General features: G+C 54.1%; 1 protein-coding gene across 3 annotated transcripts; it reads right to left on the bottom strand.

Moving 5' to 3' along the window:
* Positions 1-6,904: 6,904 nt before the first annotated feature.
* On the bottom strand, positions 6,905-18,633 carry PNPLA5 (patatin like phospholipase domain containing 5). 3 transcript variants are annotated; one of them, XM_047743281.1, is made up of 9 exons: positions 18,387-18,633; positions 17,746-17,978; positions 15,700-15,765; positions 15,190-15,399; positions 13,670-13,730; positions 12,407-12,592; positions 10,324-10,456; positions 8,047-8,163; positions 6,905-7,477 (listed from the first exon to the last, which is right to left on the bottom strand). In XM_047743281.1, exons 1-9 carry the CDS (start codon positions 18,577-18,579, stop codon positions 7,396-7,398), a joined length of 1,281 nt encoding a protein of 426 aa, XP_047599237.1. In that variant the 5' UTR covers positions 18,580-18,633; the 3' UTR covers positions 6,905-7,395. The 3 variants fall into 3 exon arrangements, with proteins under 3 accessions (XP_047599237.1, XP_047599239.1, XP_047599238.1); XM_047743282.1 differs by lacking the exon at positions 6,905-7,477 and adding an exon at positions 7,842-7,945; XM_047743283.1 differs by lacking the exon at positions 10,324-10,456.
* Positions 18,634-18,782: the final 149 nt, after the last annotated feature.

The raw sequence follows: 18,782 nt of genomic DNA on the forward strand, positions 1-18,782 counted from the left end.
AGCTCAAATGTCTATCAGTGGTAGAATGAATAAATTGTGATATACCCACACAATGAAAATACTTACTACATAGCAATAAAAAAAGTACACATACACATATGTGTGTGCATGTTGGTGATAGCATAAGTTCATTGTTTTGCTAGTTTTCTATTACTGCTGTAACAAATTACCACAAACTCAGTGGCTTAAGACAAAAGTTTATTACCTTATTGTTCTGTAGGCCAGACATCTAATGAGAGTGTCACTATGCTAAAATCCAGGAGTTTCTTTCTGGAGACTCTAGGGATGGATTCATTGTTTTGCCTTTTCTAGCCTCTAGAGGCCACCGCACACCTTGGCTTGTGGCCTCTTTCTCCATCTTCAAAGCCAGTAATGGTAGGTCTAGTCTTGCTCACATTATATTACTCTGACATTGACTCTTCTTTTGTGTCCCTCTTCCACTTTTAAGGACCCTTGTAATTACCTTGGACCCACTCAACAATCCAGGATTATCTATATTAAGGTCAGCCAACTAGCACCTGTAATTCCATCTGCAACTTTAATTCCCTTTGACATGTAACAAAACATATTCATGGGTTCTGGGGATTAGTGTGTGGACACAGTGGGGGGACACAGTTGGGGAGACACAGTGTTATTATGCCTACTTCGGTTATATTACTTGAAACTTCTCTATGGGTTCAGATTTTTTAAGAGTAAAAATCTGAAGAAAAACCTTTAAAATAGCTAACCTTGAGGATTCTACCCAAAAAGCTATTAGGATTAATGAGTTTATTGAGATCGCAGGATACAAGGTCAAAAAGCAAAAAACAATTCTATTTCTACATACTACCAAAAACAATTGGAAATTGAAATTTTAAAAATATAACTTGCAGTAGCATCAGAAAACATTAAATGACTTAGAAATATATTTAAGAAAATATGTGCGAAATTTGTATGACGAAAGCTATAAGACATTGATGAGAGAAATTAAGGAGAACCTAAAGAAATGAAGACATATACCCTGTTCATGGGTTGGGAGTCTCAACATTGTTAAGACACCCATTCTGGGACTCCTGTGTGGCTCAGTTGTTAAGCGTCTGCCTCCGGCTCAGGTCATGATCCCAGGGTCCTGGGATCAAGCCCCACATCAGGTTTCTTGCTCGGCGTGAAGTCTGCTTCTTCCTTTCCGTTTCCCTCTAATTGTGTTCTCTCTTTTGCTGTCTCTATCTCTCTCTGTCAAATAAATAAACAGACTTTTAAGACTCCCATTCTCCTCAGATTCATCTGTAGAGTCTGTACAGTCCCAGGCAAAATTCCAATGGCCTCTCTTGTACAAATTAACAAGGTGGTTCTAAAATCTCTATGGGAAAACAAAGAACCTAGAATACTTAAAACAACCTTGAAAATGAATAGTGAATTTGGAAGCTGATTTCAAGACTTACTACAAGGCTTTCTACCATAAGGCTATAAATCAAGACAGTATGGGATTGGCATAAGCACGGACATATAGATAAATGGAACAGGATGGAAAGCCCAGAAATAGACACACACATACATGATTGATTTTTGACAAAGATATCCTTAAGGAGCAGAAAACAGAAATTTCTTAGGAGCCCAAACTGTCCACCAAGGCCTGGTCTACCCCATGGGTAGTGAAGGCCCCATCTCTGGAGGTGTGTAAGAGACTGGATAACCTTTTGTCCTGAACAGACCTCTCCCACAAAGTTGGATGCAGAAGTTCTCGCTCTCTGATCCCTAAGGCTGTCGAGGCAGAGGGAAGCGGCTGTGGGTTGCTGTCCGTGGTGCTGAATGCTCACAGTGCACCAGATCCTACTGCCCTCCCGATTTCACATCCGGGACTCCGATAGCCATGACTCCCCTAGGCCCAAGTTTTGTTACTTTTGTTTTTTGTTTTGTCTTGTTTTGTCTTGTTTTTTTTTTTTTAAGATTTTATTTATTTATTTGACAGACAGAGATCACAAGTAGGCAGAGAGGCAGGCAGAGAGAGAGGAGGAAGTAGGCTCCCCTTGGAGCCGAGAGCCTGATGCAGGGCTCCATCCCAGGACGCTGGGATCATGACCTGAGCCTAAGGCAGAGGCTTTAACCCACTGAGCCACCCAGGCACCCCGGTTTTGCTAGTTTTATGTTCTGTTTTGATGTATATTTTCCATCTGCATGTGCTATCCAATTTTTAATGTTAAGTACTCGTTTATTATGGAAATGTCAAATGTATACAAAATTAGAGAAAATAGTTATGTGAACTTCTGTGAACTCATCACTCAGTTTCAATTGTTACCAATCCACGTTTCATCAGCTCTCAGTCAAGATTATTTTGAAGCAAATCTCATGTATTATTTCATTCATAAGTATTTCACTATAGATCTATAAAATATCTCTAAAAGACAAAAACTCTTCAAAACACAGACTCCCAATATATTAACACAGCGAAAAAATAATGCATGTTCCTTAACATCACCGAATACTTGGTTAATATGCAAGATCAGACTTTGGAGGTGGGATTTAAAGTTCAGAGAGGTTGAGGTATCTCCCTGGGGATGCCTGGTGTAGCCAAGATTTAGTGCTGGGACAGAGGTCACCCCACCAGCATCACGTGATCCCAGCCTCAGATTAGTACATACCAGCCTGCTTGGCACAGATGACAATAACCAGGTTTGAAGGCACAGAGTGCTGGCTGGGGAAGAGGTCACCCCACCAGCATCACATGATCCCAGCCTCAGATTCATACATACCAGCCTGCTTGGCACAGATGACAGTAAGCAAGTCTGAAGCACAGACTGCTGGTTCAGGCAGGCATTTACACTCACACAGTGGCCCCTGAGGACACCAGTGCCCAGGAAATAGAGGCTCCAACCATACTCCTGCCCGGATAGATATCTAGATCAAGATCAGTTACATCAGAATCCCTGCAGAGGACTCTTCAGTATTTCCACTGAGCATTCTAGTGTTCAGACAGAAAGGAACCTGATCTGGGTTTGAATGCTAACCCCACCACTGACTAATTGTGGGACATGGGACAAGACACTTGACATCTCTGAAGCTCATCTCTGAAGCTCAGATTCCTTGTGGGTTTAACTTACCATGGCCACCTCCAACCTGCCTTTGCACCTACAGTATCCCCTCCCGGAATTACTTTCTGCCAACCCAAATTCTAGGCTTCCATGAAAACCTGGCTCAGAAACCCATTCCATTGTGGGTAATCCCCTCCTGGAATCATCTCTAATACAGTGATATTCATCATCTATATTATGGGCTTCGGAGCAGAGCTAGAGTCCCCTTGGAAACCAGGTGGTCCAACCCCTGATTTTAAAGACAGGAAATGAGGAATTGATCAAGGACAGAATTTGCCTGCTGTCGTAGAGCTGGTGCACCATGAAGTTGTAATGGTCTAGGGATCTCTCTGCTTCCTGGAGCACAGACTTGGACATTTCCAGCTCTACCACTTACCGATCAACATAACCTTTCTGCACCTCTGTTTCCTCATCCATAAAATGCAGAGTATATTACCAAACTCCCAGGGTTGCTGGGAGACTTGACATGATGGGCTTTGTAAAGTGTAAAGTGAGTGCACTTGAAAGGGTTAGATTCCCTATCATGTCCTCAGAAATAGCAGAGGCAAGCAAGCTACTTGGGGCAGGGATCTGCCTCAGGCATCAGGATACACCCTGCAGACAGCTGGCACTCGGAAAACCAGTCTGGGGCAGGGCTTTGCAGTCAGCCTGGAAAAGTGCATTGAGAATAGGAGCCATGGCTGTGCCAGGGCTCCAAGGCCCAGAGAGGTCCTCGGCTGGAACATTGGGAGAAAAAGGAGCATGGCAGACTCATGACTCTAGCTCTGCTGATGGAAGAACATGGCATGGGTCCAGAGGGGACTTTGATATTACACAGGTCTGGGCCCCATCACGGCTCCTCTGAGTTTTCTTTGGACTATCCCCCACCCAGGGGTGGTCTAAGGCTCAGAGGAGGCCCAGTAGTCCTCCTAGTCTGGTGCCTAACACAGAGCATGCATGAAGTTAGTGCATTTCACTTCCTGCTCCCTCTTCCCTACCATATGATGCAGTCTAAAAGGAGCATTTACTTTTCTCAAGTAAATATTTCATGAGGCATATGCTGTTCGCTGCATTTTATGCAGGGGGAACCTGAGGCTCGAACATGAGAGGGCATTTCCCTAGGTTACATTCATGCTCAGTTGCAGAATTGGGACTCAGGCCCACGTCGACCTCTGTTCAGAGCCCTAGATCCCTCCTCTCCTCTGTAATGCCTCAGGGCTCTGTACTGGGAGGCTATATGGGTTAACGAGCCAGGAACTCTGACCTGGATCAGCTCCCGGGCTGTTTGCTTTGTCAGCAGAGGCCCCTCCAGGTTTAAGGAAGAACACAGCACTGTCAGTGGATGGTGGCTCAGTGAAATCCACAGGAGGTGCCAAGGCTAAGCCCATTCATTCTGAGGTTACATTCACAGAGGCAGTGATGAGTAGGTGGGAGGTGAAAGGCAATTTAGGTCTAGTAGTGGTCATATTGTATCGGGGCAGCCCTGGACTCCATCCTCCTAGAGGGATTTGAACAAACTAGGGGTAAGGGGTTGTAGTTTACTGAGCAGCAAGTCTGGGTTGGGGATGTCCCTGAGAGTGGCTGTAAGGCACAGGCTATTCACTGTGATCAGCCTCAGAGGGGGCAGCTCACCCCCTTTTCCCCTGCCAGGCTGTCCCCAGGCAGAGGGAGCAGGCAGGGTGCGTGGTCCCAGAGTGCAGAGCTGGGATCAAAGGAGAAGGCCACAGGCAGGCAGATTTTAAAGCCACGTGAGAAGATGTCTAAGAGTTCAATGGGAGAGAAAGTGGGAAGTGCTTATAAACTGTAAAGCACAGTGGGCGAGGCTTGTGAATAGTCACCGCAACCACAAGTTGTGAACAGGTGACCCTGATGCATGAGTCACAAATAACAAAGACCAAAAAGAGTTTTATCAGCAATTGAGATATTCAGCCAAGTAAGCTAGAAATATTTAGCAACGTGCTGCTTTGGGAAGGAGGAGGATGAAGAAGGTGGGAGTGGCCAACTATCTTTCTCAGTCTAAGACACAGAGCAAAGCAATGGGGGCAAAGATGGCCCTAGGGTGAGCCCCAAAGAACCAATGAGAGAGGGGGTGATAAAGGGAGGTCCATTTGCCCACGGGAATAGAGGCCCACATCCTTGATACAGGACAAAGGACAGGGGAACAAAAATACTCTTAGAGCCCCCCCCCCCGAGCCTGTAGATCCTCAACCTGGTGTCTCGGGTGGCCAGTCCCCCCCTTTCCACAGGCAGAGGAAATCCCAAACCCAGCACCTGGGAATGGGGATAGGGTGTCCCAGCTCTGGGTGAAGAGAATCCTTGGGGCTTGGAGATCACGTGACTCAAGGTAGGACAGCCCCCTTTGTGACAGCAAGAGGGGACAGAAGCCAGCTCAATCCCAGGGGATCCTAGATCCTGCAGATGAGTGGGGAGGTGGACCCTCCTGGAAGTCCTCACTCTCTATGCCTCTTCTCTCCCTTTCAACCTCCCACCCCCCACCCCAGACCCTCCTATGCTCCACTCACTCACTCTGCACTCACCTTCTTGCTTCCCTGCTCCCAGCCCTCCACTGACCACCCAAATCCAATGTGCTGATCACCATGACCGTGGCCGCTGTGACCCAGCCTCTGCCTGCCCTCCGCCTGCCCCATCATTCACAAAGCTCCGGCGGCCACACTGACTACTTTCTGTTTCTTAAACACAGTGACTGCATTCTCATCTCGGGGCCTTTGCACCTGCTGTTCCCTCTGCTTGCAAAGCTCTTCCCTCAGCTCTCTGCCTCTCCTCTGAGGCCTCAACCCTGACCTCATCTTCTTGGAGAGGCCTTCCTGGACCACTGATCCAATGTCGCTCCCACCCCAACCACCATCATGTCCATCTTCTCTTGCTCTCCTCATGGCACTGCCACTCCTCAGATGGTCTCATTTTCAATTTCCAGTTGGCTGTTCAGCATCAGCTCCCCCCACCAACCCATATCAGAGTGTAAGTCCTTTTTTTTAAAAGATTATTTATTTATTTATTTCACAGACAAAGATCACAAGTAGGCAGAGAGGCAGGCAGAGACAGGGGAAGGTAAGCAGACTCCCTGCTGAGCAGAGAGCCCAATGATGTGGGGCTCGATCCCAGGACCCTGAGATCATGACCCAAGCCGAAGGCAGAGACTTCAACCCACTGAGCCACTCAGGCACCCCCCAGAATGTAAGTCTAATTCACTGCTGTGACCCCAGAGGCTACCACCCACTAAGCAAAAATCAAATGAATGAATGAATGAACAAAGGAATGACTTGTTATCTCTTTTGTTTAGATTTATTCCTTTTCTCCCTTTTTCCCTTGGGCCTGCCTCCATTTCCCCACCCTCCCCATCCCTGCTCAGGCTGAGTGTCTCATAAGGGCCTGGCCAAGACACACTGTGGGTTTTGCTCTGAGGACAGAAAGGGTGTCAGCTCCCAGGAGAGACTAGAGGAGGGCTGGTGTCCCAGTCTCCTCTCTGCTTGAGAAAGAAAGGGGCCTGGGAGGTTGGGGGAGTGCAGGCACTACTATACCATGAACTTTCCTAAAGAATAAGGGGGTGGTGTCATGGTGCTGGCAGCCTGGGGCCCTTGGGCACCCCAACAGGACACATATGGGTGAGATTCTGAGATGTTGATGCCCCCTCTCTCCTCCCACCTTCACATCTCCTGCTGGGGGCTCCCGCTGGATGGACCCAGTAGGAAGCCAGAGATCAAGGTTGTAGGAATGAGGCAGACCATGGGGGTCACCCTGGGGCAAGCGCAGGACAAAGGAAGTCAGAGAAAGGATCTGAGGGGAGGCACACCCCAGCCCATCATTTCCATCTGCCTTCTGATCACTGACACTTGATCTTCTGTAAAGCACTCTGAAAATTGTTCAGTAAAAGTACACGAACCCCGCTTCTCAGTAGATGCTGGCCCAGGGTCCTCAACATGGAAATTCAAAAACCAAGATGTGTGTCTCAGCTCCTACCTTCCTTTTTCCCTCTGATGCCAGGGTGACCTGGACACAGCTACCAAGGGACAAACCAACAGGCTGGGCCTTTCCCAAAAAAGAAGTCCTCGGGCCCCAGGGAGTGGCTCCAAGGAACAGGGGCTCCAGAGGGGCTGGTGGGGCCTCTTCTGGCTCCTGGGGGCCACCGCCCACACAGTCAGGGACAAGAGTGGAGGAAAAAGGGGGGCTGTCCCTTCCATCCTCCGTTCAGCAGACAGTACCACACGGAGCTCTGAGCTCCAGAAGACTAGTCAGGATCCGAGGACTGGAGGCAGATCTGGGCACAGGGTGAGGGCCAAGGCAAGGACCAGGGGAGGTCAGTCAGTGGGCTGGCCCTACTTGCTGCCCCTCACTGATGGGGAGGTCTGGGCTCCTTGGCCAGGTCCACAAGAAGAGCTGCCCCAAGCTGGAGGGGACTGGTGACAGGCAGGCTGAGGAGGAAACAGAAGCCGGTGAGTGCGAGGCTTTAGAGCCCAGGGATGGGCCAAGGGCAGGGTGGAGCTGTGTGCGGGCAGCCCTCAATTCGGTGAGCCCTGCGGTCATTCTTCTACCAGATCCTGCCAGGTGGAAAGCCCTGAGGCCCTTACTCTGGTCACACGGACATGGGTGGGAAGGTTCCAGGGATGGCTGTGAAGTGGGCTGGAAGGACACCGGGGTCTCTAGGCAGTAGGGAGGGCAGGTCGGGGAGAGACAGGCAGCCCCCACCCAGGCCCCACAGAGGACATGTAGGGACAGCTGGAAGGCTCTTGGACGGGCTGATGGGGATCTGGCCAAGCAGGGAGATGCACTCGTCCTCTGGGGGCTGGTTCGGCAGACTGACCAGTGTGATGGGCATCCAGGCCCAGCACGGGTCTGGCCACAGCGGTGACCAAGCCTATGCCAGTGGCCGCACAAGAAGCCTGGAGAGAAGGACACGGAGGGTGTGGATGGCCCGCCCAGGGTCCAGGAAAAATAACCACAGCCACACCTGCTCCAGCGCGGGCCCGTCCGCCCACCTCACCTGACCAGCTGGAGGAGCTGGTCCTTCGACCGGGAGTAGATCTCGAGGGCCAAGCTGTGCAACACGCCCCCCATCCACCACAAGTCGCTTGGCATATTGGGCAGCCACACCGCCAGCCTGGAGGAAGGGGCAGAGAACACTTCGCTAAGCTCAAGCCTATGGCCCAGCGGAGCCCACCTTCCCTGTGGGCCCAGAGCATAGCCTCGGGTCCCTGCACCTGAGGCCCTGAGGCACCAGTCCGAGAGGAAGTGGAATAAGGGGTAAGAAGCACCCGAGAGTATGGGCTCCGCTGCAGAACTGGTTCATGCCACGGGGCACACGCGGCAAGCACAAGGCAGGGAAGAGCTGGGCTCTGGGGCCAGGCTGGGGAGGGTTTGCGGCCCAGCTCCCCTGCTCATCAGCTGTGTGACCCAGGCAGGTCGGGGAACCTCTCTGGGCCTCAGCTGCTTCGCTGCCAGAAGAGGACCATGGGCTTACCTGCAGTTCCTAACCTCCTCCCTCTCTCGCTGTCCCTCCTTCTCCTCCCCAGACCTGCCTCCTCACTCCACAGCCCTCCCTCCGCTCTCCCCTGAGCTGCCAGTGACATTCCCAAAATAGACGTCTGATCACAGCCCTTTCTTGCTCCAAACCCTCCCGCAGCTCCCCACCTGGGCCCCGTGGGGTCAGCAGAGGACCAGGTCATCCAATTACGGCTGAGAGAAGGCTTGGCTGGCCACCATCTCAGAGTCACTGGGCACAGCGGGGCCTCCCCCGCAATGTGCGGCCTTCAACAGAGCCTCTCAACCAGGACCTCAAATGGGCAGACAGGCCACAGGATGTAGTATAAGAAGCAAAATATAAGCTAGACCATCACCTCCCTTTTTCTGGACTGTCTGCCTCTATTATTACAACCTACACGTTGAGCATGTTGGTTACAAAAAATACTAAGTCTGAATTTCCCAGTGGTCTAGACAGGTTTCTCCATCAGTGCTCACATATGGACACTTTTTTTCTAGCAGAAAAGTCTAGCCTTTATCTTATCCTGTTTGACTTCAACCTGTGATTTCAATCTAACAGCTCAGCGTGAGGAGAATCTGAGTTAGCAGAAAGCTCTCTCCTGGCTTTGGGCCATGAGCAATTTCAGCAGCAGGGCTGATGGAGTCTTTAACCCAACATGGAGCAAAACAGACCTGTGGCTCATTGTCATTGACCTTTTAGGGAATAAAGAATTTAAAAAAATACAGCTCTCCCTATGACACTTCTCTACTGAAACCCTTCACTGCTTTCTAACACTGTTAGGATAAAGACCACATTCCTCACATGGCTCTAGAGGCCTACTTGTCTAGCCCCTGCCAGCCACTGCCACAGCACCTCACCACCACCCCTTCTTATTTCCTCTGCCTTCTGCCCCCGGACCTTTGCACATGCGGTTCCATCCCTCTGGAATACTTTTACCTTCCCTCTTTGCCTAGTGGACACCCACCCATTCGATTATAACTCAAGAGTTACCTTCTTTAGGCAACTTTCCCTGACCCGAGAGCCCCTAGTGTGAGCCATCTCAGTTCACAGCCAGTATAGACCTCTTTTAGGAATCACAGCCAGTATAGACCTTTCTGAATATTTCTAGGCAGAGGTGTGATTGCACAGAGGAGTGTGTGACGGTTTGGGGGCTATGAGTTCCACAAGGTCAGGGCCTGAGTCTGAGTCAGGGCTGCCTTCTGATCCCCAGCCAAGGCTTGGCCCCTCGCTAGGCCTTCATTATAACTATCAGTGGAATGAATGAACAGCAGTGCAGAGTGATTCATTAATCGACCAAGTTGGAGTGGTTAGTGAGGGCTTACCCACAACCAGTCTGCCCTGGAAGGGCCTTGTTTTACAGAAAAGGAAGCTGAGGCCCAGAGAGGTCAAGAGACCCAGCCCAGGCCACACAGCTAATCTGAACCAGAACAGCCCCCAGAGTTATTTCTCCAGAAACAGCACATCTCCTCTGAGGCTCTAACAGGTAGAGCAAAGGGCCAAAGGTCGTAGAGACAGGGGAGGGGCCAGAGCTTCGACCAGGAGGCCCTGCTCCTAATCCTCCAGTCACAGCTGCCCACCATCTTCCCACCAGTCCCATCTCGCAGAGGAGAACCCGCGGGATTCCTCTGGGTTGTGCAACCAGCACCAAGCAGCCCGGGGACGCCAGCCAGGTTCTGCCCACCCAGCATGCCAACTGCCCCTCCTGACTGAGGCAATGGGCTCCCCCAAAACCCCAATGACAAGCCAGCCCCCCTCCCAGGACCCCTGGCTGGGCCTCACCTTCTGCTCTGGAAGTAAACATACTCGAAGGGTAGTGTGTAGGGCAGCAGCAAGTAGGTCAGTGCCTGCCCAAGCCCCGACCGGCAGAAGCGGGCCCAGGGGCTAGGGTCCCGCATACACGCTCTCTTCAGCGCTACAAGAGAAGCCATGGTGTGACCACCCACACCCCCCAGCCAGCCCCCTCACCAGCACCCTTAGAGCAGGTGGCCTGAACCCTTTCCACCTTGTGCAGTCCACAAACCGACCAACGCCCCCCCCACCCGACCCCTGTCTGCAGAGAAAGAGACAGCACTGATCCAACCCCTAGTCTGAGGCAGCAGAGGGCTGGGCACTCAGCGTGTGCTCTCTCACTATTGCCCCCAAACTGGCAGGGCGTGCCCCTTTCACAGATGAGGAGACTGAGTTCAGAGTAGGGAAGTGACTTGCCCAAAGACCAGGCCAGGAAGTGGCAGGTTCCCCAAGATGGACCCAAGGACTCAGGCTCCCCGAGTTCTTTCCATCTCTCCTGCCCCTCTCCCAGCAACAGCAGCAGCAGCAGCAGCGGGAATGACAACAACCACGTCCTGAGCCCCCAGTCCCTGAAATGACCAGGGTAGAAAGGACTGGCATCCTGGCCAGGGCAGAGCTGGAGCCCAAATCCTCATCTTCAGACCATGGCTGGGCCACCAGCCTTGACTCTGGCTAGTGCTACGGAGAGACAGCCACGCGGAGGGGTCCCAGAGGACACGGCACAGACACCAGGCTCCTTGTTCACCTGCCATGTTTCCCAGACCGAGTCCCTTCCCTTCCCTGAGCCTGCGTTACCTCCTCTGGAAAGTGGGGCTCCCGGCAGGATCTACCTCCCGGGCAGGTGGGCGAGGATTAAGGGGGGGTCTGTAAAGGCCAGTCAGGTAACTCAGGGTCCCGGGGGTGAGCTGGCTGCAGGGCACCATCGCGGAGCAGGCTCTCTGGTGCCCCCATGTGGCTGCAGGGATGCCGCCTTGGCTCCACAGCTCCAAGCTTGGACCTTAGGGGCTCAGCACACATCCAGGCCCACTTTTGCAGGCCGTGTATGGTCCCCGGTGCAGAGCAGAAAGAGGCGCCCTCCCCGTCCCCTTTGCCCACCCACACTGTCCTTGATTTAGACTCAACCACCATCATCTCTCCTCCCGGGCTCCCCCCTCCTGCGGCCCAGCCCAACCCCTCCCAGCTAGGTGCGGTGAACACCGAACCTATACTTCAGAGCAGCAGTGAACTCTGGAAAGGATGGGTTGCCCCTAGTAAGCACCCCCCAGTGTCTCCCCATCTCTCTCCTCCTGCGTCTTTCAAAGCCACCTGCCTGACCCTCCCAGCCTCTGCTCCCCTGCCCCTCAACCACGACCCTGCCCCCACTAAACCCAGGACATTTGCACATGCCTCTGCCTGGATGCTCCTCTTCTCCTTTTTGTCTGGCCGATTCCTCCTCTCCAGTCTCACTTAGATGCTGTTCAAACCCACATCCCTGCCACCAGGACACATGCCTGGACCCTCCTGCTGCGCCATTGTGACTTTGGGGTCACTAACAGGAGAGCAGGCCAGATGGCTCAGGATGGAACCCCTGCTTGGGCTATTTGTTAGCTGTGTGACTTTGGACAAGTCACTTAACCTCTCTGTGCTATGGCTTCCTCATCCATACAATGGGAACAATACAGTTCCGTCCTCAGAGTATTGCTGGGAGGATAGAATGAGTCCCTCTCCACGTGGAGAGTCCAGAACCTTCTGTGTGTGCCTCTCTCATGTCCCTCAGGACTTCCCGCCCTTCCCTGGCCCGTGGGCCAAGACCTGGCTCTCTGAGGCACAGATTTGGGTTTCAATCTCCCAGCTGCCTCTCTGAGCTTTGGTTTCCTCATCTGGGAAATGGGGTAAGGAAAGCACGTAGGCCATGGTTGTGGTACAGAGTGAATGCCACCTCAGGTCGAAAGGCCCTTGGCACCCTGTAGGTGCTCAATAAAGGAGTCCTGTCCTCTTCCAGCCCCTGAGCACCAGCAGGGAAGGGTCTCTGCCCCTGTCCCCCGGATGCAGGGCATGGGATAGGGGAGCTAGTGTATGAAGGAAGGACCCATACCCGCCTCCAGCTCTGGTGAGAGCTGCTCAAAGTCGGGCACGTCCTTGACCAGCATGTTGGGCACCGCCCAGTTGAGAGACAGGTCCCCCTTCTGGCCTCTGTCATGGTTGGTGTCCTGGCTTCCATCAGCCGGAGGTGGGGGTTCCTTCGATGCCAGCATCCAAAGAATTGGTTCCTTGGTAAGTCCTGGGTCAGCGGAAAGGAGGGATATGACAGGTCATTGTGTCCGGAGCCCCCCGGTGATGGTGACGCCCCTGGCTCTCCATGCCATCCATCCTCCTCGATCCGCAAACCCCGCTCTGGGGACCTACTTGCTGCAGGATGGATCCACGGCTCCTCCAGAATGACCTCTTCCTGCTCTCCCCTGGCCCTTCTCCGCTCCCCATCTCCTGTGCACTTTCTAGTGGTTCATCGGAGCCCGGACTCCGAAGACGCAGTCCAAGGTTCAAACCCCGATGTCAACAGCTGCTAGCTGGGGGACCTAACTGCTCCGTGCCTCTGCCTCCCTCTTTGAGAAAGGAGAAAATGAACATCTGCTTCAAGTGATTGTTCTGAGAATTAAATACCTAGAGAGATGACCTAAAGCTCAAGCCCAGATTTGGGCACGTATTAAGTGCTCAGCAAATTCTTCCTGATGTTGTGTGCTTGAGGCTGTCGTGTGGGGTAAACGACACGGGTTCAGGAACCAGATGGCCTGGGTTCAAATCTCAGCTCTGCCATGTCGAAGAGCATTGGGTGACCTCCAAACTCTTCAGCTGAGAAGACCTCTGTAGCTCACCCACTCCCCCATGAGTACACACACACACACACACACACACACACACACTCCTGGGGCCATACTGAGTTTTGTGCCCCAAAGGCACTTGCCTCTCTTCCTTTGCTCTCGCTCATCTTCCCTCTGCTTGGAATGCCCTCTTCCTTTCTGTCTTCAATGTTTCCCTAGTCTTCATAACTAGTCAAAGCCCAGCGTATCTGTGGCTGCCTCCAGGAAGCCCTCCTTGCCTACCTGCCAGGCTGGGTCAGGTGCCCCCTCTCTGAGTATCCCTCCACCTCTGTGGGGAGGGGGTCTCCCCACACCAGTCTAAGGGCAGCTCAAGAGCGGGACACCCATGCGATTCCCTCGAGGTCTCCAGCCTCCAGCTGAGGCCAAGCATGAAGCAGAGACTGAGGGAGAGAATGTGGGAGCTGAGGTCCCTAACGGTGCAAACACCTGGAAAGCAGGATCTACTCGATGTCCCCCCCACCATGGGGGCTGTCACCTACCGCGTCTCTCCAGGAACCTGAGGGCGTCCAGGTAGCCTTGTCTGCAGTTGTCGGCTACCACCTGCCAACACACAGGGCAGAGGGGGATGGGCAAGGCCTGGCCCTGACCCTCGAGTTGTGGTCACAGGCAGGAGAATCATCTCCTGCTGGAAGCCATCCCCGCCCACCCCACGCTCCCCAAGAACCCTCTCGGCAGGGCTCGAGGACCCCAGTGCTGGGCCGGGAGAGCCACGGGACTGCAGACAGGATGAGCTGCTCCATCTGCTTCCCTCCCCGCAGCCCCGTGGCACTTCCCTCCTCTAAGACTCCTTGGGGGGGAGGGGGCTCTAGCTCCAGACTCTCCGCTCTCCGTCTCAGTTCTCGCCTCTGGAAAATGGGATAAGGTGGCCTGGCCTAGGACACCGGGACACTGCCTCATCCCTGTGCTTCAGTGCATGGTGGCTGCCTTTGCCCTTTGATGTTTATTTCCAGAACCAGCCTGAGATAGCAGAGAAAATGGGGGGGGGCACACCCGCCTGTCCCAATCACAGTTCTCCTAGTGGGGACAAGGCACCTGCAGGTCCAGGAGGGAGCTCTGCCTTCCCTCACTGTGTGGCCTCAGGGTGGCCACCCCACCTTTCCGGGAGCCCCGGCCTCCTCGTCTCTAAGAAGCGGCTGAGATTTTCCGTCCACCACATAGGTGGAGGGAAGGTCAGAGTAAATGAACACGATCTTGTTTCATAAACTATGAAACACAACAGAATCGAGGTGCCTGGCTGGCTCAGTTGGTAGAGCACGGGACTCTTGATCTCAGGGTCATGAGTTTGAGCCCCGTGTGTGGTGCAGAATTAAAGTAAAAAACAACACAAAACACTACAGAACCATAGGATGAATGCGGGAATAGGGGAAGGCCAGGGCACGGGTGGGGTAGAGGAGCAGGTTATGGAGATAAACTCTTGTTGTCAAACTACCCATTTTCCAGAAATATCAAGGGCATAAAACAAGAAATCCAGGTCTACTGTCCCTTTTTGTCTTGCCTATGCCTCGTCTTCATGGGATGGCAAATCTGGCCACAGTCTAGGGCAGGGGTTAAGAGCATGGTTCTAGGCTAGCTGCCGATTTGAAGTCTGGCTTTGCTGCTTCCAGGCTGTGTGACTTTGAATAAGCTGCTCAACCTCTCTGAGCCTTGGGTCCTCCCCTGAGAAAAAGAGATGGTCGTAGCACCTTCCCACAGAGCCTGACCCAGAGGAGTAGCAGCAGAACCCTGGCTCACGCCCCAGTCAGCGGACTTGTGCTAGCCTGCCTCGATGCAGGGCCAGCCTTAACTCAACGTTCCCCCAGGCAGGGGAAGAATAGTAAGGACGCACCTTGAGCCCCATGCCGCAGGTTCAAGAACTTGGCTGTAGGACACAGAACATGTATCCGAACTGCCCTGAAGTCAGGTGGGGTGGGGTGGGAGTGGGGACACAGCCTGATTCAGAAGACCCTGGATCATGGCCAAGCCTCTAACACCATCAAGGCGGGCACGGGGCCCGACCTACCTCAGGGCTGGGGGGTATGAGGGAGGTGAACCCCAGGAAGATGTTCTTGGTGGAGATCTGGAAACTGGCATTGAAGGCATTCAGCTCATGCATGCTGGCCGATGAGCTCTGGGGGCAGATGTCCACTGTCCCGTGGAAAGGGGACACGGTGATGGTGGAGGGTGAGTCCGCAAAGGGGAGGTTGTTGCTCAGAGCCCCGTCGATGTAGCGCTGCAATTCAAGGGGACTGTCTGCTCAGAGTGCCCTCTCCTGTCCCCACACTGCCACGGAACCACCAGCCGGAAGTGGGCTGCAGCCAGTGACCTCTAGCTGCCCCCAAGCCACTAGGACCATCTAGTCCAGGATGCTCTGAGCATCAGCCCCCAGGAGCAGCGGGGGGGTGGGGGAGGAGGACAGCACATAGTAGGTGCTCAGGAAGCACAGTTCCCTCCACCCACACGGCTTTCAGCAGAAGGTACACTCGGCACCCAGAGCTCAGGGCAGGGACTCAGGCCCCTAAAGTGCACTTACCTCCCCTCTGAATTCGGGGGGAATTGTCCCACAGTAGAAAGGAAGGTAGAGGGTGCAGACCAGAGCCTGGGAAAACAAGTCAGCGCAAACACCATCGCTTGTGCTCCTGGCGTTCAGAACCCACTCTGGGCATGGTGTCTAACCCCAGAGCTGCCAGCAAAGTTTGCTGGCATCAGTCTCGTGTTCAACGGAGGGAAATGAGGCCTGGAGAAGTTGGCACGTCCCAGCCAAATTTGCAAGGCTGAGAAGGTATTTGAATGCAGGCCTGTCATGACACCTGCCCTCTTCTTCCCGCTGATGGGTCCTTGCTCACTTGAGACTGCTGCTGGAATGCCCCCACCACCACCACAAGGACAAATGGAGGCACCAAGTACCATTTCTCCTTTACAGAGCAGGCAGGCATTCTGTACCGATGATCCGGATATGTCCCCCAAAGTGTGTTCCCTAGACACTGATCCAACCAGATGAATTTCAAACAAGAAACCCTGACTTCTGGGTGCCTGGGGGGCTCAGCTGGTGAAGCATTTACCTTTGGCTCAGGTCATGATCCCAAGGTCCCGGGATCGAGTCCTATGCTGGGCCTCTTGCTCAGCAGGCGGGGGAGCCTGCTTCTTCCTCTGCACCTCCCCCCACTCATGCCCACCCTCTCTCTCACAAAAATAAATAAATAAAATATTTAAAAATAAAGAAAAAACCCTGACTTCTTTATCCACTTGGAATTGGAAAACACTGTCTACTCTTCCCCATGGAGGCTCTGACAAGTCCTGCAGTGAAAAAGATGCTTAACATGTTGACATTTGGGGCTCCCGAGAGTTCTGTCTTGGGAGTGGGGGATGGAGTGGGAGGCTGCTGTCCTGTACATGGTGTAATACTTAGCAACATCCTGGGCTTCTACCCGCTAGCTATCAGTACTTTGCGCATGTGCACGTGCACACACACACACGTGCACATGCACGCACGCACATGCATGGCACGCACGTGTGCACACAAACACATATACACAGAATTTGGACAACCAAAAACGCCTCCAGTGTTGCCAAATGTTCCCAGGGAGGGAAAATCACCCCTGGTTGGGAACCACTGACCTAGAGCTTACCAAGCTCACAGAGCACAGGACGTTGGCTCGTGGTCTACTTGGAAATACCCTTCCAACCCTCTCTGGGAGAGGCAGAGCTCATCCTGCCTCTAACCTGGTAGAGATGCAAGTGCGAGCCTCATTCCCACAGATGAATAACAATGGCGACAGCAGCTAATGTTTACTGAGCACCTATTACGTGCCAGGCCCTGTGCTATGTGCCATACAGGCAAAGATGCTGGGATAAACTTGAGGCTCCCTGGCTGGCTTCCTCAAGAGCCCATGGACATGCGCTCACAGCAAGGGGCTGGCCCCTCTCCTGCACACACTAAGAATCTGATCATCACAGACTCAGAAACAATCCCCATGTTGGGTGCTGGGGTCAGCAAGATGAAGCAGATTCTACATCAGGCACCTCTGTCTGGGGGGAAGGCACAGACCCTGATAAGAACAGGGAGCAGAGCTCCAGGCCGCCCTCCCTGTCTCCCTCCCTGCCTGAGCCTTCCCAGGGACCTCATCCCCACTTGGCCCACCTGAGCACTCCCACAGCCTGTCACTGGCCTCCCTCTCTGACCCTGTGGCTCTCTGTCACCACATCCTGTTTTAGAGCAAAACTGGATTTTTTCCTAATCCACTGTGGGCGGGCACCCCCCCCCCCCCCGCGGGGGAAAGCAGGGCCCTGAGTACAGAAGCTGGATTTTACCCTCTCCCCAGCCAGTCCCTTCCGTGCTCTGCTGAGGGACCTTCCCAAAGCAAGCAAGGAGTCTCCATTCTCACCTTGTGGCCCCTCTCTGTACCTCGACTCAATCATTCTCTCATTTGTAAACAAACCCAAGCCTCAAGTGACCAAACGACCACCCCCTGCCCCCACTCCTGGGAAGGACTCTCTGCCCCTTGGAAGCACCTGGGGTCACTGCAGAGATGGAGCAAACTCACCTGCCTCTAGGCCGTGGGTCCCACCACAGTCTCACCTGGATGACTTCATCGCGGGTTGCAAAGTCGGTGACTATGATGTTGTGGCCATCCGGCCAGCGAGTCAGCGAGATGCCCAGCCGCTGGGAGGCCAGGATGTGGATATTGGAGGGCAGGCTGTCCTGCAGCTGCTGCCTGATGTGCTCGATGGGTGCGAAGGCCGGGTGGAGGATACCCAGGCTCAGCCTCTCCACTTGCTTGACCAAGCCCAGGAGATGGAAGCAGCAGAAGTCTGCCGGCACGGGGAGAAGAGGGGGTCCTCCGTCACCCAGGGGGCCTGCCCACATCCGTCCCAAAGACTTGACCTCCTTCCCGGGTACCATGGGAGTGGAGAGTCTTCTCCTCTCCAGCTCAGAATATCGGTCCCCGGCCCTACACTCTAATGCTCTGTCCACCTTTGGATCTTGGGAACAGCAACCCCCTTCCTAGCTCTGATCAGTCCTCGGAACAAGGGTAACCGTACCCCAGGTCCTCAGGGACCTTTTTGGGGTCCCCTGGGATCATGCTGGGTGTAAAGGGAGCAAAGCAGAGCGCCCCAGGCACCGGGCCCTGAAACGCCCCTCTCCTCGCCCTCTCCCTCCTGCGTGAAGCCCGCGTTCCCTACCCCCGTACCCCCCAGTCCGCGCCGTCCCCCACGCACCGACGGACTTGCCGGAGATGATGGCGATGGCGTTGAGCGCCCCGGACGAGGAGCCATAGAAGCGGCGGGCGCCCTGGAGGAGGTGCGGGGCGCGCTCGCTGAGGCAGCGGGTCACGCCCACATGGTAGATCCCCAGGAAGCCGGCGCCCGAGAAGGACAGGCTCCAGCTGCCCTCGTCCTCGTAGCAGCGCATGGCGGTGGGGCCGGCCGGGCTGGGGCGCGGCGGCCGGGCTAGGGGCGCTGGAACAGGGAGCAGGAATTCCGCCCAGATGAAAGGCTCGGGCGGGAGCCCCGCCCCGCCCCGCGCCGCGCCCCCCGCCGCCCCAGCCAATGAGATCCCCGAGCCGCGACGCCCCGCCCCCCCCAGGTGCGCTGCTGGTTGTCCCCGAGGTGTAC

This window comes from Lutra lutra, chromosome 8 (assembly GCF_902655055.1).
Source record: "Lutra lutra chromosome 8, mLutLut1.2, whole genome shotgun sequence".
Taxonomy (NCBI): domain Eukaryota; kingdom Metazoa; phylum Chordata; class Mammalia; order Carnivora; family Mustelidae; genus Lutra; species Lutra lutra.